Below are 21366 nucleotides of genomic sequence, written 5' to 3' on the forward strand. Positions count from 1 at the left end.
CGGCGCACTCCCCTCTTTTCGGAGTCTGCCGGACAGATTGTCAATAAGCAGCGCCTGGCTCGCGATGAGAGGCTGGACACCGCAAGAAGTTATTTTCATGACGTGTTGCATTATTCAGCAGTGGAAATACAAGTTACCTCTTTATTGTGAGGTCATGTGTTATGCACTACAATATAATATATACAGCGCTGTGATGTCTTCAGCCAGAGCCCCTTTTTTCTGGAACCCAATATGTGAAGACTGCTTCCTGAACGTGAAGCGCCGCTTCCGGAGCTCAGATCCGTGCATCCGGGCTATGCCCGCGCCGCGTTCTATATTTAGAAGTGACTCGGGCGCTTTCCTCTTAATATTCATTTACATTTTCTTTTGTAGCTGTACCTATATATTGTTCGTTGTCTGCATGATGAAGCATTGCCTCACAAGTAAGGGCTTGTGTGAATGGTTTGTATGTTTTGCACATTTTGTTTACTCTGTGTCTTTCCTTTGTTGTCTTTTGCTGCACACACAAACGCCTGCACTTTCCTCTTCCTTATGCACAAAGAGGAGCAGGGCTGTGCATAAACCCTGGCTAGCGGCATTATCCAAAGGTATTTATTTATTTATTGGGGCTGCAACGAGCTTTTGATGTAGCCTTATTTACGCGAATGAATGAAGTCTTGCTGATTATTTTTATTATTATATTTTTTTACTATTTACTATTAGTTACAACTTGCACTGACTGGAATGTCTTACCTTCTTACTTTTTTTGCGTTTTAATAGGGCCTGCCGAATGCACGGCTTGTCAGACCCTTGTGGGCTTTCGTGATAATTAGTACGCAGGCAAAATGAAACAAAGCCTGGTACCCTTCGTCCCCTGATAATTGTAAGATTCTCTTTGCCTTTGTAAAGTGCAGCCGATAGCAGACACGCTGGTTTCTGTATGGCGTTAACCATCGTTTCATTAAAAGAAGTATTTTCAAATAATTTGAGTCTTCTTAAGTCAAGTGGAGAGGCGTTTGGGTGCCTGTAATTTTTGTTGTGGCGAGGTTAAACTACAATAGTATGAAATAAAAGCACCAAGATGCAATACATGATCTGAAAATTGTATCAGAAATCTAGAAAAGGGCATAAAACTTTCACAGAGATAAAATAGACAGTCTTAAATTTCGAACAGCCGGTTTACGGTTTACTTTACTGTTCCAAAACTGCATGCAACATACTGCAAGGCCTTTATCAACTATACTGAAATAATACAGTATACATGTTGAGTGGCTCTAGACTTGACACGCATCGGTGATAGAAGACAGGCTATTTTTTGTAAATTGTTTTGCACCATTTTCTAACCCCTTTGCTTACAGCTCCACATGTGCCAGTTTTGCAGTAGTCCCATAAATTGGACCAGGCTACTGAAATAAATATCCTTAATTTCACCTCAACCTGTGACATAGGAAGCTAATCAAAGTCAACATCTGCAAACTCCCTGCAGAGTCGCTGAAGTAAATTATCTGAAAGAGTCAACGGCACACAAAAAAATGAATTCTCGGTTGCAAGCACTAAATCATGTCTTGTGATATTGCTAATACCCACATAAAGAAGCACACTGAGTTAAGAAAAATGATTATAGAGCTATATATTGGGTACAAATCTCAATAACATTGAATTCCTCTACTCTAGGTTAATGTAAAACCGGGCACAAAAATCTGGTCTGCCGCTTAAATTCTCAGAATTGCATGTTACCACCAGGTGCACTTGAATGCAGTTTTGCTGATTGAGATTGTAATCCGATTCCAATGCTAGATTTACCATATCGTATTGTGTTGTATGATACTGATTCCAGATTGGACCTCAATCCATTTAGGGAAGATCCCGGAAGCCCTTCATTGTGACTTCTTAGGGGGGGAAGAGCCAAGTTAGTTGCTTGACCCTTGTCGTCAAAACACCACTGCCTCAAGTACAAGAGTTGTTGTGATTCGTGGCTGGTAAAACTTCAGTTATCAGCCCCATCGGAATCACTCACCCTCACCCTCACTCACCCTCACTCACCCTCAACCCCTCACCCTCAACCCCTCACTCACCCTCAACCCCTCACCCTCACCCTCACTCACCCTCAACCCCTCACCCTAACTCACCCTCAACCCCTCACCCTAACTCACCCTCACCCTCACTCACCCTCAACCCCTCACCCTCAACATCAACCCCTCACCCTCACTCACCCTCACTCTCACTCACCCTCAACCCCTCACCCTCACTCACCCTCAACCCCTCACTCACCCTCACTCACCCTCACTCACCCTCACCCACCCTCACCCTCACTCACCCTCAACCCCTCACCCTCACACAGTGCAATAGGTCTCGGAGCATTTGAGTTAGAGCTTTTAGAAATGTTTATGGCTTTTTTTATTTGTAATTCTTTAGCATTGGCTACAGGAAACAAAAATGCTAAAGATTTACAAAAAAAACCCCATAAACAATTCTAAAAGCACTAACTCTAATGCTGCGAGACCTATTGCATTTCCAATGCTTGTTCTTTTTCCTTCTGGTCCTATATCAGCTCTGTAATTCTCCAGGTCCACTTTTCATTCATTTCCTAAATAGTTTATCTACACATAGTTATTCACCCTCATTTAGGAAATGTATTCAGGGGTACCCCTATTGTTACATATAAAGAAATGGGGTGCCAGGTATTAAAGAGAAAATCCCTCACCTTTTAAGTCGACCTAAGCCTATAGTTGCATGCCCCAGCTGGCATGCACAAACTATTGTTGCCAATTTCAGAAGCAATTGGTCCAAACATTTCAACAAAAAGCTACAGATGAGCAGACTATCTTTTGGAAATTATCTTGTCAACAAATAAGTAGACCACCCCTTATGAACCACTTCCATTCATTTGGACAAACCATTTTGCGATCTACTTTTTTGTTCAAGTTTCTTATATGTTCAGTTCCAGAGACTATGTCATAACTAGATAAATTGGAAGTCGTTTTTTCTCTGCTAAATCCCTGGTCACACACAATATTGGATGTCTTTAACATAAACTTAACTCATGCACTCAATCATGTTACCACCTAATGGCTGCAGAAAATCCATCAAATCCAGTGTCAGGAACAGCCGAACAGCCCATGGTTTACAAGTGAATTGACAAAAATTAGGGCAGTCTGAGAGAACATGGACAGCATGTTATGCTCATGATTTGAAATGGTTTATATTGCCCTTACTGCTATTTATGATAATCAAATCAGAAAAGTCAAAACACAGTACTTTACTGACAGAATCAAAAAAATCATAAACATTTCCAAAAGGTATCCCACAACATAGCAGATTTACAGATAACAGATTATGGGGCAGATTTACCACTTTTTCACGCAGAGCAGTGCAACAGCTGCAAATGCTGCGCTGCATGATAAAGAGAGAGAAGGAGAGCACCAAATTTACTGAAATATGGCATTCTCCTCCCCTTTGCCTAGCACAAGTGTTGAAATCAGCTGCCATGCACCACGGAGAGGACTTGGCGCCATGGTGCAAGGGTGTCTCTGTGAGTCTAGCATAGGTTTTGAACTGGAAGGGTACCCTTCCAGCACGAAATACTGTGCATAGACTGGCTTAAACCATTTTCCCTCTTTGTAAGTGTGCTGTGCAGTGCAGCACAGGAACAAAGTTGCAAAAGGAAAGAGAAAAAAAAGCATTGCTCTGCTTTGCATTACTTTCACATTATTTCTAGCGGTAAACAAGTTTAGCGCTGGAAAGTAAATCGGAAAAAAAAGATTTTGTGTTGATTTGCGTCATGTTTGTGATGCAAACACATCGTAAAATCTTAGTAAATCCCTGCCAGTGTCACCATGGCCCACTCCGCCTTTTCACACTGCTTCAAGTCACTTATGCAAGCAACATGAAATCACAATGTTTTTTCCTTAAGTGTGAATAAGTGTTTATTCAATGGCTTTCTTACTGAGTTAAGCATCCCCTCACTCTGGAAACCGCTTGGTGAGGGCCCTTGCTGACCCAGAGCAGCTAAGTAACTATCGCTCAAACTCACTCTTACCCTATTTGGATCAAGTGACTGAAAACGCTGTTCTAGCTCAACCTTAGGATCTGCAGACAAACACAATTGACCACTAACTTACAGACAGTATTCAGGGAAAACCACACCACAGAACTGGTAAATCTGTCAGTACTGGACAGGCACGGGCCGTGCCGGGCGTTACACTGGGGCGGTGACGTCAGGCAGGGGAGGGTCAGGGTGGGGGGATGTAAAATACGGGATAAGGACCATTAGAGGTAAGTATCGAAAAAAATAAATACAACTAATTTTGTTGCCCACTCTGCATCACATTTGTCGATGCAGAGTGGGCAACGAAATTCGTGTTTTTTTTCCGATACTTACCTCTAATGGTCCTTATCCCGTATTTTACATCCCCCCACAATGACCCTCCCCTGCCTGACATCTCCGCCCCAGTGTAACGCCCGGCACGGCCCGTGCCTGGTACTGGAAGTTCTTTGCAGACTGGTGAACATTACTTGTTTTTACTGGACATTTTGGTGGCTTTCAACACCATTGACCATTCCATCCTCTCAAATAGACTGTCGAGTGAGGTTATGTTGAGTATGTTTTTCCTGGTTGAGAGTGTTAACTTAGACCCAAAACAGTAGTCGCGCCCCTATTTTCATCTAACAGTCAGAAACTTTGCTCTGCAGTACCGTAGGGTTAAATAGTGTCTCCATTTCTTTTTAGTTCTTGCCTACCCGAGAGCACAAAGACCCATTGTGTGCTTACCAAGAATTTGCAGTGGCCTGTCCATTGCTTACCATTTGCTGGGTCTGTTCTTACTCTGATTTGCTTGCTTCTTACTTAGTGTCTTTCCTTGTTACAGATTGCCCATCTTTTAGCTCTACCTTGGAGCATAACCTAGTTACAATCTTTTCGAATGGCTGTCTCCTATCCTTTCACTGTTTCCTTTAATTGAACTACTTTTTTCTGCTATGAGAGTACATGTGTTTTCCAGCTCTCTACCTTGTGTGCTTCCCCTTGCGGTCCATGTTGATCTCTTTTGTGTCCTATTCTCTCTCTTGCGTGCTTCTACCCCAAACACCACACCCATATATACTCCATATTGCTCTATCCCGTACGTGCTTTTCCCTCTCCCCATATTGTTCTCCTCGTAGTGTGCATCGGTCCCTCCTTGCTCTCTCCCTTGGGAGCTGATTTTCCCATCCTCTCTCAAAGAATGTAATTTTATTTCATTTCCCCAACTTACTTCTCCCACACGATCCTTGATTGTCTCCTCAACTCTGTGGCCCTTTTCCTTATATTTTACTTTTTGGGATAGAGGATGTAGCCAAAAGGCTATGGCGGTCGACCTCAAATCTGGGGAACCCGGTTCGAGTCTATGCACCGACGCTCAATATCCTGTGATTCTGGGCAAATCACTTAATCTCCCCATGCCTAACATAAATTAATGTAACTCAACTGGTGCTCATGTAAAAAGCTCAGATACCTGATACCTTCGGGCCAAGTTTGAGCTATATAAAACTTCGAAAACCAAATTAAAAAAAAAGCCAGGCAACAAATTGCTGCCAGCCTGTTTCCCTTAAAAAAAGTGTTTCCTTGCTACTCCAATGCTACTCCAATGTCATTTTGTAATTGACCTATCCATCTCGGATTAGTAACTAAAAATTATAGAACGTGAGTGCTCCTACAAATTAGCATCTTCGCTCAATTTTATATGTGCCAATAAAACAGATGTGATTTCTGGGTTGTCCAAAAAACTGTCTGGTTTTTTCAGTCCCAGACATCAATCCATCATCAACAACTGCCTCACCCTGATTGTATGTGGATGTCTAAACATTTCTTAAACTTAATCTCATAAAAATAGAGCTGCTCCTCATGCCAGATGGCCCTACAATCTGGGAGAAATTCATCTGGTCACAAACCATGAGTCCTTTCCCGGCTCCTGCCAAATCAGTCACAACTCAGACAATCATTCCATGGATTTGCAGATATCAAAGGCGAGCTCCTGCAACCTGTACTGTACAGATAAAGGTGCTTCCTTTCATGGACTGGTACCAATTGTTTCGCACAAGCTCCTGGACATGTTCCACTGGCAGGTTGCATGTTTTGATTTTTGAGGCTAGTTTTCTTTCTGCCTTCTTGGACCCGGGTTTGAAAGACGATGAGTGCACATGCGTGAACATAATGCAATGATAAGGTAACTGTGCAGCCTTGTTAGTCAAGGATTCATCAATGTTTGGGATGTTAGCGCCACAAATGACAACATACACATTTTAACTAAAATGTGCATGGAATGTTTCTATGCACTGCAAGGCTTAACCTTGTTTAGAAAATATGAGTAATTTCCTTTTTTTGGTTTGGGGTATCGTTGATGCATTTGGTGACATTAACCATTTGTTGCTCGCACTACTGCCTTGTGTTATACCCACCACTGACTTATGCACATGGTTTGCCGATTACTGCCGGAGATATAGGACATTTACGTATCAAGTTCCAGCTTTTTTCTTTCACTGAAGCAAAATCATTGTAGTAGCCATTGGTTCTGGACTTAATTTTGGTTTTTGTTGTCTCTTACAAAACAGCCATACCTCTCTAGTGTGACTGTTATTTCGTCACAGAAGAAATGTAGCACGATCTTGTGTTCCAAAGACATAGACAATCTCTAAGCTGTTGCTTTGTAAAAAGGGTTGAAATATCCCTACTTAATATTTTCCAGTGACCTGCTTTCGAGGGGAGTCTCTTCAGGTTTAGCGCAATGGCAACACTAATAGATGAGATTTATGAGCAGGAGGGTGGTCAAGAAATTATCAAACTATGACCGGGGCTGCACAGTTAGCACTTTGCTTACAAAGATGTGTGAACACAAGGTCCAAGGCCTGACCAGCTGTGTGAGGAGGGCCAAGGACCGACTACATGAAACCCAAGGTGTTCATTTTTTGGATCAATTCAGAGGCTGCTTTTTGTCTTGTATGTACACCTATATTTTAAGGTCTCTAATGCTAATGAAAGGACAGGTCTACTTGGCAGTAAGTGACCTTTGCAAAGGGGCATTTTAAGTGGAAAATGATAGGGGCCACTCTCCAGAAGTGTCTTGATCCGACTAGTTGGCTTCCTTCCCACAAGGAAACTATCAGTGGTATAAAAGTATACTTCCTATGTCAGATAGTAAATTTGATCCACACTGTGCCAATGGGCCCTTAGGAAATGAACTATGAGAAAATTCAAGGCTAAAGGGAAGGGCCCTCTGTAGTAAAGAAGTTCAGGGTATTAGGAGCTGAATGCTAATTTCTGACGGTAACTGGCCATTTTGAGAGCAGTGGAGTGGTGCAAGATCACTGACATTTTCAAGGAATACTTAAAAGGAGTCAGGTGCCCTCAGTGAATGAGTTCTTAAATATGGGTTCGGAGGTGGGATATATCTATGAATGCATATATTGGCACAGTCAGAATTGGAGGTGTTGGTGGGGGAGGATAATGGGGCACAGTGTAAGACAGATTCAAATATATGGATTATGAGACAGATTATAGTAATATACAGCTGTGTAGTTGTTGTAAGTAACAAAGAATGGAGAGTGAATATGCACATGAATCCAGCAATTACTGTAACAGGAGATTACCACATAGGAATGCATGCTATAGTTTGCAATCTACTTCATCCCCCTCCCAAATCAAAAAGAATACCTACTACTTTAACTCCTCAGCCCTCATCAAGTGTTGCATCTTTGCATTTTTTTTATTTGTATCCCCACATTCCTTCAATATATACCCTCAATCCATCCTGTGCCACAAACCAGTTCAGAGTTTTTTTAATTCACCCACAGCTACCCTCCTTGGTTTGTTCATTCATGTTATATTACAGACCTTATTCTAGGGTGCTAATCCACACTGAACCAGAAATCACTGTTTGGACCTCACGTCCCAACCCCTGGCGTCATGCTAAACCATCAATCAATCAATCAAGGGTTTGTAAAGTGCAGCAAATCATCCATGAGAGTCTAAAGGCGCTGAAGTTGCTAGCCGCCTCGTGATCAGCTGTTCACTCTAATAGCCAGACCCTTGAGTCCTTTGCAGAATTGCTGAAGCGATGAGGCGGTCCAGAGGTGCAAGGGAAGGTAGCTCCAAACTTTGGCCACCAGATATGAGAAGGAGCATCCTCCGCTGTTGCATCAACGGATTCAGGTGGTGTCTGTGAGGAAGGGGGAGATAGATCCTAGGTGTCTGGTTGGTTGGTGGAAGATTATGTGATTGTTGATGTATGCTAGCCCTTCATTGTGCATGGCTTTGTATGCATGGGTTAGCATCTTGAACTGGAATCTCTCCTGGATCAGGGATGAGTGTAGCTTCTTGAGGTGGGATGTGATGTAGTTCCATCCGGGGAGGTTGAGGATAAGTCTTGCAGCTGAGTTTTGTATTGTTGTAGTTTCTTCGGGAGGCGTGCAGTGATTCCTGCATAGAGTGTGTTCCCGTAGTCCAGCCTGCTGGTGATGAGGGCCTGTGTGACGGATCTTCTAGTGTTAACTGGAAGCCACCTGAAGATCTTGTGGAGCATGCCTAGGGTGTAGAAGCAGGAGGATGAAACTGCTTTTACCTGTTTCTTTATAAATAGTTTGCTGTCCAAGATGATGCTGAGGTTGCAGGCGTGGTCTGTTGATGTCCATGCAGACCAGCCAGCAGGCAGAGGCTGTAGCATCGCCATAATAGGGAAATCAGTGCTAGCCACCACTGTTTCCTCCTAAGCTTCTTCATCCTTAATCTTCTATTTAAGGAGTCACTGAACCTGTACAATCCACTCAGTGATTTATGAGGGTGGCTATGGCAACTATTGAAAGGTTACAGAGTTTGGGATTCAACTGGAGGAAGAAGCAGGAAGATGACAGATGAGCTGTGCTGTGTTGGTGGAATAAAAAAGTTAGGAGACAACCAGCATTCAATTTTCTTTCATCTTAACACTGGTCGGGCATTCCTTTAAAAATAAAAATATCTATGAGAAATAATAACACGCTCTGAGTGGTCACATTCCTTACACAGCAATCAGAGACACACTTAGACGTGTAATCTACTGCTACCAAACAAACATTTATGCTTGTGACAATACGTCAAAAGGGCCAGCAATGTCTAATAACAGCTGGACCCAGGGTTCTTCTGAAATTTCAACAGATGAAAGTGGGACACTCCTTAATGTTCTATATTTGTCATTTCCTGCACATTCGATACCATGCTTCACTAAACCTTCCACCTGTCTGTCTAACACTGGCCACCAATATCATTCTCTCACCCTTGCTTTTGTAAGATTTCCTCCCAGGTGCCCTTCATGTGCCAGGTTCTCTATTTTGGCCCATAACCCTGCCCGATCACCAGGGAAAAGCTCCCCTTGATCAATACATAACTCTTCTTTAACGTTCCTAAATGCCTTGACCTCAACTCCTACCTCCTCTAGAAGCAGCCAACATGACATTCCAAAATTCATAATTATCTTCCTTGCATCATCCCTGGCAGCCTCCAATTGCCATTTTGATGTGCTAATAGCTTTTTCCTTGACCCACATGACATGGAGACACCCTTCAGTCTCCACCCCTCCAGAACTGACAATCTACTATCTGGACAAGGAATCAGTCGGAACATTGTTGACTCCTGGTAGATATTGAACATGGTAGCTGTATTCTAACAGCCTTTCCACCAATCTTTTTATGCAAGGAGTAGTGTTCTCAACATTCCTGCATCCCAGCAACTGTACTAGAGGTCTATGGTTAGTCCTGAGTATACACACCGCAGCCCCCACAAGAAAAACCGAAAATGGTGCATAGTCCATGTGCATGCTAGAGCCTCGTGCTCAATCACTGAGTACCTTTTCTCAGCACTCCTCAAAGAGCGTGAGACACAAGCCACACCCCTTTCTTCACCCTCATGCATCTGGGACAACACAGCACTCAAACCTCTCAAACTGGCATTGGTTGTCAGTGTCGTCTTTCTTGTGACATCGAAGTGTCCAAGGCTTGGCATCTTTGCAATTTCGCTCTTTATAAACTTAAAAGCTTCTATGCACTTCCGCCTGCCCTAGGGATGACCTGATTTGACCTTTATTGCATGGGGACGGTGCTTCCATGATGGATTTCGCTATGTGTAACTTGGGACTGATGCCTTTGCCCGAAATTGTATGGCCTAGGTATGACACCGAAACCACACCAAATATACACTTTTCTTTCTTGTGAGCCCTTTTACCCTCAGCCTCATCAGTATCTGTCTCAATGCGTCATAATGTTGCTGCTTGTCCCTGTCATATACCAGAATATCACCCTGCAAGTAAAACACTGAATCAATACCCTACAACACCAGCTTCATGGGACTTTGAAAGCACGCTGCCGCTGAAGCCAAACCAAAAGGTAACCTTCTAAACCTGTAAGTTCCTAATGGTGTCACAAAGGAAGTCAAAGCTTTTGAATCTTCATGTAGTATGACCTGGTGGTAAGCAGCAGCCAAGTCTATTAAGCTAAAGACACATGCACCCTTAAGCATGGCTAGTGCCTCTGTGATGTTAGGGAGTGGCTTACGATCAGCCCAGATGAACTGATTGAGGTCTCTGAGGTCTACATCCATCCTCAATTTGGTGTCATTATCTTTAGGGGCCAGAACCACTGGAGCCCACCACTCTTAGGACCGCATTTCCTCAATGACCCCCATGTGCATCAGCTTATCTAGCGTCTCTTGCAAAGGTTTTAGCATAAGGTTGGCACTTTCCTCACATTGTGTACAACAGTTTTGACACCTTTTTTCAAGACAAGTTTATGTTCAAACCTTTTTAGGAGACGAAGCTGGTCTTTGAACACCTCAGGGAATTTTGTAACTGAGTCCAAATCCTCAAGATGGTTACCGTCATTAACCGGTTGGGTGCATTGGTTTTCAGGGTAATCCCTAGATCCCTTTAATGTCTCCACCCCCAAGAAATTGTCACCATGCTTGGCCACACAGAGCTTTCCCACTGTTTCTCTTCTGAAATTAATTCTCAATACAATGTTCCCCACCAGGTCTATTTTCATACCCTCCACACTATATAGCCCTATCATAAAATCAAATTGTTGTTACAGGTAATTCCAGCATTGCATTACTCTGAAGCAACACCTGTTTTCTAAATCTTTTCTACTCCCAACCTTTAATTCCCCCTCCCCCTTTGTAATTGAAAGGCTCCTGCTACAACATTATAATTTGGAGACACGTCCCTCCTCTGCTTCTTACATTTACTTTGTTTGGATTTGTCATACTTCTACACTTGAAAACTAGCAAGACAGTCGAGTGGAACAACTGTGTCTTCAGGCTCAAATTAAACATATTTTCTCCTGAGTTCAAGGAGCTCAAATATGAACATTTTCACAAATTCTCTGGGCTTGAGTCATGTGATGCATCCTTCACGATTTATTTGGAAACCACAGACTTTTAACAAAAGAGTTTTTTCCATTATTGCTTTGAATCCAAAGATAAACCAGATGGCACTTGTTAAATACAATAAAGTAAATTAATAATTGCTTATATAGACACAGACCCAGTGATTAGTTCATAAAAAATATAAATGCCGGGTCCAAAGTATTTCTTAGAAACCCACCACTGCAACTGCCAAATGCCAGGGTTGCTGAACACCATGGCATCCACACCATTACACTTTATTTCATCCTACTACACTTCCTATCTTATCTCATGCTTGTAGGTTCTGCTTCATTCCTGCTATCTCTCTTTTTACCATCTTTCTTTTCCTCTTTCTTCTCATTTTTCTCTCTCTCTCTCTCTCTTTCTTGGTCTGGGTCAAAGCCTGGTGATGAAAAATAAGTCCAGGTCCCCAAAACTGAGTACTTGTGTCAAGCACTGGCAACCACAGTACAAAACAAGCACTGTACAGAGCAGTTAGAATATGGAAAATTAGTAATAATAATACATATCTACAAGAATTTCCTGAAAAATCTGGGATAAAATTTGCAAATGTAAAAAACTATTAGACAATATCATACTTAATACATGATCTTGCACAGTCGCGGTTGGCATATCTAGCCGGTGGGGGGTCGCGCAGCAGTGGTGGTGGGGTTTAATTTGATTATAAAAAAATTCTAAAACGTACCTTCCCGCCGGCTGGGTCCCACTTTGTCTCTGCTCCTCTCCTGCTTTCCTGCCTCTAGCAGGAACAGGTAGCAGGCAGCCAGGCTCCCTGTCCCACCCCTAAGTCAATTATAATGCTGCAAGCAGCGTTATAATTGGTCCGGACACCGCCCAGCCAGGTGCTAATGGTCCGGCCATGTTCTCATATGGGCTGTATTGCAGCCTGAATTAAGAAGGGCAGAGTGCGCATGACTAGTTTGGTCGGCCCCAGAGGGCCAACCAAACCAGTCATGCAACCTCGTGAGTGGGCACACCACTCCTCTCCTACCCAGCCCTACTTGCAGAGCAGCCCAGCCCACCCGCAACCAAACCCTTCTGCTTTCTGACAGTGTGAGAAGCAGAAACATAAAATGGTAGTTATTACCATTGTAAGTTTCTGTTTCTCGCACGGCGAGAAAGCAGTGGGATGGCGCTCCTCCGCCCTAGTGGAGGAGCTGCTCTTGATCTGGCAGGAACTGTAGCTTTTAACAATTTTGAATGCAAAACAGAAGAAGGTTGGAGGAATGGCTCACAGTGACACTTGCTCACTTCAACGTTCAATTAACTTGCATGAGATAAAGGTTTCTGGATGATAGACAAAGCAGATTTTATCTAATGTTTCTCATTGGCCTTTGTCTTGAAAATAGCATTATAATAGAGAAAAATAATGATATAGCCTGCCACACAACTTGATTGTGTGAGGAAGATTGCATGATTGACCATTTCCATGTGGTTTAATACCACAATATTGTGGCTTTACCATTGATATACCAAAATACTGCATGTATAATATTACCTACCAACAAATTGTCAAGCTATCTAGAAGTGAAATTATGAATAGTAAATCTATACTCCCTGATCTATACTCACCCTGTTGATATACGAGTAGTTAATATCATGGGCAGATTGAAATATCACAATATTATGTTTTTAATAATAATCTATGTAAAAGAGAGGGTGAGCATAGAAAGAAGGATGTGTTTGTGATAGTGAAGGAACCTTAAATGAATGTCAGCCATGTTTGACAGCAGCAGCACATTTTAAGAAACATAATAGTGCAGCATTGTAGCATACATATAAACAGTTGTCTTTTTGACATAGTCGACATCAATCATGCTTGAAGCACGCATTCATCACTGGACACCTCTTCAATCTGTTGGCTGTATTTCTAAAGAGTATTTTATTTCACTGAAGGCAGTCTTGATTCAGTGTCTGTTGCTGTCAGATGGCATCTGTTACAAAAAGTTTCTACTGTTATTAATTCTTGATTTTACTGTCTACTACAGATGGGTTCCTGTTGGTATCTATATTGCACTGTCAGCTTCATAAACCACTGCAGTGAAATCCCATCCTACAGAAGGCCGCAGTAGCCTAAAGAAATAGGGACAAAACAGCTATAAATGCCTTCTAATATATCTAAAGCTTTCCTGCATGCCTCAGCTTGCAGGGATTTATGAGACAGCAGTATCTTTTAAAGTGCCTACTCTGGTCAGTGCTTTCTAGTTTGATACACTCAAGCTCAGCGGTTTTCCCTTATTCTTCACGTTTCATTAAATCTAATCGATTGTTGGCCTCATTTCCTGCCCGCCTCCTCCTCCAGTCATGAGTTGTCCCTGATATGCTCTGCTTACTGGCGCTTGAGGTACGACAGGCTTGAGACCTACCTGGTGAGTTTGGTTCCGATCTGATGCCGCAGTTCTAGCCTCTCCTCATCGGACTGCACTGGGAGGATGTTCTTCTCCTCCAGCTCTCGCTTGGAAGGCCTGTTGCTCAGCTTGATGGCCAATGAGTCCTTCCTGAGAACCTTCAGTGCCAGGGAACCTGTAAATCAAGGAAAGTGATGGTCAAATTAACTAGCTGCCTTGATCTACTGTACGCAAACACCAAAGAGTATGCGCACATAATACTACTTTGCTGGAGTTGAAAGTACAACCTTATAGATTTTTTAAGTGTATACACAACTCAAGAGGTTTATGTGGGAACAAATCTTTTTGTTTTGTTGGGGAAAAATCCTGACACCAATACACTGAACCCGGTGTATAAAAACCCTGACCATAAATGCTAATTTACAATTCACTGGATGAAACATTTAGTGCTACCTACTTCCATACAATGAGTTATCATCATCTTCATCCTCGTCATCATCATCATCATCTCTCGTGTAGAGGCATGACGAGTCTTCGTAGCCAGATTCATGAGGCACATTTTCTTTGTCGTCTGCACATTCAATGACAACGGTTGGCACTTGTCGCATTTCTGGTTTCATGATGTTGTCAGATGAATGTAAACCAGAGCTGTGGGCAGAAGAGAAAGAGGAGAGTATCCTCATCAGGAAGTGCTATATCAGCTCAAACCTAGGGTAACAGACTAGTAATGTTATGTATAGACAGAATACTTTTCTTGCAACCGTCAGCAAATAGGGATTCAGCATAAGGATACAACAAGTCTTTGATGTGACACATAGAAGTAAAAGTGAAAAAATACAAGTTGGAAATAGCCGGAACTCCAAGGACTAGCATTGCAATTTTACCCCAGAACCAAGAAAGAACAGTGACAACTGATTCCACAAGCTGTGAAAAATGTATATTTTGTCATCTTTTACACTTTTCCACAATGATTTTATATCAACCCTGTCCCCTTTCCCTAGATTGTGACAAGTCATTGAATGTTTGGCTTGCACAACATTAAGGGCATGGTTTAAAGTTTTTCAGACAGCCTACCATCTGTCATTGTGGCAGAGGTATTTCCCCTGCCACCCTACCTGGGCTACCACATACCATATTTTTTAGCACATTCTATATTGGTTATTGTGAACAATACAAGATAAAAATGAAAACAAGCAGTCATACACGAATGCCATTGAGAAAACCTGGTGACAGGAGGGTACAGTTCCAGTTCCACACCATAATTCGGAAGTATACATTTAGCATCAGATAATATCCAGTCCCATAAGCCCACAATTAGCCAGGAAAATATAAAGCATGTACGTGAGAGGGCCCTGATCAGCCACATCAGCAGACATAAAAAAGGACACTAGTCTCACCTCCGTGTCCGAGCCGAACCAGAGGGGTGCAAAAAAGCAGACAGCAGTCCGCCCCAAGGGGCAAGGTCCTCACCCAGGTAAGGATCGGGTCTACATTTTTTCAGTCTCATCTCCACTGCCATGGTCCATGCCTCCACTCACATTCCCAATGCCCTAGATCAGGACCAGATATACCCATCCAGGTGATCGCCATGCGCAGCATGGCTAGCCCAAGAAGCAAATGTTGAAACTTAAAGGCCATTTTCTGGCCCCCACAGAAACAAATATCCCCCAGGAGGCAAGTGACTGGGTCTGCTGGACAGGAAATCGGCACCACTGCTGTCACCGTCTCAACCACCCGGTCCCAAAAGACACACACTGGTGGAGTGTTACGTGAGATACAAGAAGGATGCCGTCAAGTATCCACACTGGAGGCAACTCTGGGACCTGGAGGGATCTATCCTGTGTAACCTGCATGGTGTCATATATGTGCAATAAAGGTTGTGAAGGTGTGTAAGCTTAAACCTAGCAATGTTCAATATGGAGTGTACCAACCCACACATACACAACCACTGCGAGTCCTCAATCTCCAATTCCATATCTCCATTCCAGGCTGCCCTAGTGAGGAGGAGATCCTGCCACCCGTCCGCAGAAAGAGACTTATAAAAATGTGTGACCAGGTGATGCCCCCACCCAATTCCAACTAGGCCCAAAAAGTAGAAGACATGGGAGGAGTTGCAGGTAAGGAAGTCCAAATGTCCTTAGTAATTGCCAAAAGGTTGGTATGTTGAAGAAATTGCCCCAGGCCTAGAGTAAAATTATCCTGGGCTGCCTCAAAGGAAATGAACTCCTCACTCAGGAAGAGATAACCTAAGGTATCACAGCCACCCTCTTGCCATAAGGTCATGTCCACAGAGTTAGCAAATGCCCAGAATGCAGGCAGATCACAAAAACGGTATTTCCTGGCATAAGGGGCCCTTCTTTTCACCAACTTGACAGTACATTCCCACAACTGTACAGTGTGGCACACCAAGGATTTACCGGACCATCCCCTCTATCCCCTATTATCAAAAGTTGAGGCAGTGAGAGAGTACAAGAGTCATTCCGCAGCAACTCCCTCTCCCAATTCTCCCCATCCACAAGTCAGTGAGCTGCATGCTGAATCTGCAAAGCCAAATAATACCTTTCCAAGGTAGGTACCGCTAACCCCGCCCTCCGCCAGAGGGCGAAACAGGATGGGTCTGGCAAACCGAGAGCGACCACCCCCACCAAACCAGAGAAGAAATCAAGGTGCTCAACTGCTGGAAAAAGGAGAAGGGGAGGCAGTCAAATGAATGTTGTAGACAGTAGAGGCAGCGGGGGAGCAGAAACATTTTAGAGATGCAACCCGTCCCGTAAGGGAGAATGGAAAGGTGTTCTGAATTTAACGGGGCACTGAAGGTCTCCAAAAATTCTAATAATGTTACATTGCAACCGTTTTTGAGGGGTGTGTGCTACCATCATGCCAAGGTACCGGAAGCTGTTGGTCTCCCAAGGCAGGGGTTAAACCGTAAGTCAATAGGGTACAGAGGCCACATTGCTTCCAGTGGGAAGATCAAGTACTTTTGATGATTAAACCAAAGGTCTTAAACCTCTCCAAACCTATCTTAAAGGTCTAGCAATCGGGGGACAGAACGGTGCGGTATCGACAGATAAGAGTGTGTCATCTGCGTACAGAGATACAAGGTGGTTAGTAGCCCCCACAGTAATCCTCCATGGTGCTACCTCCTGTCAAACCAAAATGATCACCGACTCCATGGCCAGAGAAAAAAAGAAGCAGGGACAAGGCACGCACCCCTGTCTCATAACCCTACTAATAGGCCAAGCATCTGAGCGTAAGTTACCCACATTTACCCTCGCAACAGGACAAGTATACAACAGCTGAACCCATGAGTGGAAAAGGGGACTTATCCTCATAGCACTGAGGACCCGCATTAGATATGGCCACTCCACCATGTCAAAGGTTTTGCGATATCAATGGAAACAATGGCAAGCTCATCCACCACATGCAAGACATGGGTCAGCCGCCGTATATTCATAGTGGTATTGCGCCCAGGAAAAAGTCCACACTGATCTTCATGGACCAAGTGGTGCATGACGGGACCCAATCAGAGAGCCAGAGCCTCACAAAGGATTTTAGAGTCTATGTTGATAATGGGCAAAGGTCTGTAAGAGGAGGGGTCCGAGCTATCAGACCCTGGTTTAAGTATCATGGATATATAGCACTGCAGCATAGAAGCAGGTAAGACCCCATCACAGTGCGCCTCTAGGAACACTTCCAGAAGTCATTGGGTAAGGGATGGAGAGAAATATTGGTAAAACTCCACCAGAAGGCCATCACCCCCCAGAAACTTGTCCTGGGGTAGCTGTCGGGGCACCACACGGATCTCTTCCAAGGTGAGATCAGCGTCTAGGTGTGTGAGCACCACACCATTTAAACAAGGATCCATTGCGACAATGCAATCCTGGGCAGCGGGTGAAGACTGAAATAAACGCCCTCCAATAAAATCCTAAAGGTCTGACAATGTCCCTCTCAGAGTGTACATACTACCAGTCAAATCACGAAGGTGAAGCACCAGAAAATGAAGAGTTTTACGTCTAAGGAGCCAGGCCAAAGGGCAGCCTGAGGGGCCGCCTTCCCTGTGGAGTAGCTGGCAATATGACCTAAGGGTGTATTTTTGTTTAATAGTCCCTCACCTCCTCGATATATATGCCTAGCCTAAAAATGAGTACCATCAAGTTAGATAATGAAACCTCGCATCATTCAAGCACCCACAGACAAATCAGTTTGTGGAGTGTGGAACATAAAGTGTATTTATCGTTAAGGTATTGCCAAAATAGTAGATAAAGAACAGCCCTGCCGAGTTACTTACTTTGAGTTAAACTACTCTCATTGTCTTCCATTAATGCAGCCAAAGGAGTTATGGGTGCCATACAACTGGAAATGCTACAGCCTGCCACAGAACCAGAAGCCAGACCTTCTCCTCCCTTGCACCTGAGTATGAAATGTTATCCCACTAGCAATGCAGACTGCATCCATCCTATCTTTCAGAAAAAAATGCTCAATATCACACACTTAATAAAAAACATATAAAGATTTTAACTCCAGAACTGAGTTCCAATTCTAAAATGTACCCTTCTCCACTTCCTAATTTGGCCTTGACAGTTGCCCCAGAGCCCTCGTCAGAAGTCAGCCACTCTGCGACATGACCCCCCCATAATATTTCAGCTAACTCTACTCATCTGCAATTCTACCCCTACTAACAGACTGCTCATTTATCTTGTAACTTGGCCCACAGTAAATAAATCCACACACATTCACATCTATTTTTATATGTATATGCAAAAATGTACATTAGTACATGAGGTCACCATCAGTATCTACTTGTAGATGGTTAAAAGAGAAAAAGGTATCTAGAAAGACTTTTCTCGCACAAAATGGATGCAGATAGTACTTGCATGTACAAATAATTAAAGGGTTTTGTCAGCAGCCCATTTATCTATCTTCCAGTTAGCTACAGCCATAGAGTGCACATGAAACAGAAGCACTCCGTGCCATCCCATGGTTACCGTTGTTCTCGAAGATTAGAAAGAGGTGGGGTTGGTCACTGAACCGTGAGATTCTAAAGTTGCAATCAAGCTCTATAATAATAATTCCTGAGTGCAGGTCACAGGAGAGTCATCTTCCTATTGAAATAAACCTTGACAGGACTAGAGGATTAAGGCAACAAGAAAGAAGAAGCATACAAGATTGAAAGCTCAATGGGGTGAATCAAATATATATTCTAAGACTCTGCATCTGTCAGAAATGGGACCGGGGCACCACATTGAGAGATAGGATACCAGTCTTACTTGGATCAATGCAGGACATAGGATAGTATTTTTCCTCTTTATGTAGATTATTTGAATTTGGACGAATGGGTTATATGGTGGCTTTGGTGAAAGGGCGTTAAAAAGAACTCCAGGTGGGGTGGATTGAAATCAAACGGTTGAGAGGCACATGGCTCCCATCATCTTTGCCCTCCACACAATGCACTGGACAAAATTTGGCAGAATAAGTAAATCAATGCTGTGGCTACCACACGTATTTAGAGATGAATCTCTATGCATCCAGTACACTCATCAAAGAGAGAAAGATTCAGTGACTTCAATTACATAGGTGCAAACAAGGTCTATAGGAGATACAAAGGATGGCTTTTACAGAAATGCTGTACACATTGATGGCCTATCACTATCATATGAGTGATGTTGTAACATTGAAAACAATGCCAGTGCAGAAAAGAGTTAGAAATGAGCTGATTTTGGCTAATCATACTTCAACAGATTTCACATAAAAGTATACTGGTCCAAGAAATGCTTTTGGAACCGATCAGCTGAAAATGTTCTTCTGCCATATGACTATATTTTGCACGCTTCTTCCCAACTTTCATTTAAATTATTGTATTGATTTAAAGCTAGAAAACAACTAAATATTTAGGCTCTCATTACGAGTTGCTTGGAATTTATCAGCAATAAAACCCCACCCAGTGTAACCGATGGTGGGATACCAGTTATTACGGGTTCCAATATAACCATGAGACGAGAAGCTGATCACCAAAAAAACAATTTGGCCATTGTGATTATGGAATAATAGACAGAAATAGCATGTCAAAATGTAAGTTGACACACCGATTTTCACCTGTAAATCCAGAATTCCAGCCATAGTTCTGGGCTAACACTCTCTTTTCTGAAAAACAAAATCCATCATTTCATTTCAGTAAAAGGTGTCTTACTATCCCGTACTTTCCAGCAATTACTTGAACGACCAAAATAATTGCTTGAAACAGTCATCCTGAAATTATCCAAGGCCCATGGCACTATTGTAGAGGGTTAAATTGAAAGGTTCTCATTCCATATTATTTTGATACATTTAAATATTTGATCCTAAACATTTTAACGTCTGTTACATGCTGTAAATATAAGCATTGTGTTGGCTGCTATGGCACATCATTTGGAACTGCGCACCAATGTTTCCTGACACTTCACCAGTTTAACAGAAGTATCAAAGAAATAGAAGAGGGACTTTTATTGCTATCCATCATGCTTAAATGCTATGGTATGTTGGTGATTTGCAAACATAACTGATAAAATAGATTAGCTTCCAACATGTCTATTTCTCTACCTATTTGAAAGAAGTGTCGGTTTGACTGGTAATATTCAAATGATAGAAAGCAGAAATCGAAGCGAAAACTGTGGCAATGATCATATGACTAAATAGATGAATATTCTGAAATATTGCACAAATGGGGACTCTAAAAATGAAAGTCATGAATATGAAAAGAGGGAGTTTTTCAGTATGCTGTTACAAGAAATTAATCTGTAAATCTTACAGGCTTCTAAATTGAAGAATCCCAGGATTGGGCAAAGAGGTAACATTTGGGAACTATACCAAGAGATACATATTTGTTATTTTGTTTTTGTTTATTTGCATAGCACCTTGTATCATTATTATGGCACCAGAGAACTTTCTTAATCTGGTTACCTCTTTGCATTTTTCCTGTATGTCTAGCTATTGATAATGTTAAAATACTGCATTTTAGAAAAGCACTTAGATGAGTGAAAGTTAAACAAAATACAATTGGGTGTGACTGATTTCTTGGTATTTGTGGTTTTTCCAAATTTCAATGTTAGTGACCTTCATGAATATGTCCAAAAGTTGAAGAGTACTAAAAAGCGGATCTATTTTATTTCATAGGACAATAGTTTTTCACTAACTGAATGTAGGAAGGAGAAAGCTATTAAACAAATGGGAATATTGACACTAACGCAATCCAAATGGTCAAGAAAGAAGTGCTCAGGTCCCAATGGAAGGTGCATATAGGTGACAAAAAGTAGGCAGAAATAATATTTTTAGGAGAAAGCAATCCTTCTGGTAAAAACTAATTATAAATGTGGCTGTCTATTAGCCTACACAGAGAGATAATTGAGAGAGAGCAACTTTATACATGAAGTTTATACATTGATTTGGGATGTCAAAAGTCTTTTCCAGACTACAAAAAACATACAATTATTTAGAGATTCAAGGAGATGCAAAGAAGTGTATAACTAAATAGAAGGAAACCGGGCTAAAGCAAAAGATTTTGGGAAAAGGTGACGATCCCTGAACTTTCAGAAGAAGGTACAGCATTTCTAAATGCATCAATTCAATAACAAGAAAATATGT

The 21366-nt window shown here is 42.4% G+C and overlaps 1 protein-coding gene across 5 annotated transcripts in view; it reads right to left on the bottom strand.

Moving 5' to 3' along the window:
- Positions 1-21366, bottom strand: part of PHACTR1 (phosphatase and actin regulator 1) — a 1119307-nt gene that overhangs the window by 85975 nt on the left and 1011966 nt on the right. For all 5 annotated transcript variants that reach the window (XM_086965260.1, XM_086965262.1, XM_086965265.1 and 2 more), the window contains 2 exons: positions 14207-14397; positions 13768-13924 (listed from right to left, as the gene is read on the bottom strand). In XM_086965260.1, the coding sequence (XP_086821386.1) occupies positions 13768-13924; positions 14207-14397 (348 nt within the window). The remainder of the gene's footprint in view (positions 1-13767; positions 13925-14206; positions 14398-21366) is intronic.

Source organism: Lissotriton vulgaris, chromosome 4_1, assembly GCF_964263255.1.
Source record: "Lissotriton vulgaris chromosome 4_1, aLisVul1.2, whole genome shotgun sequence".
In the NCBI taxonomy this organism is placed as follows: Eukaryota; Metazoa; Chordata; class Amphibia; order Caudata; family Salamandridae; genus Lissotriton; species Lissotriton vulgaris.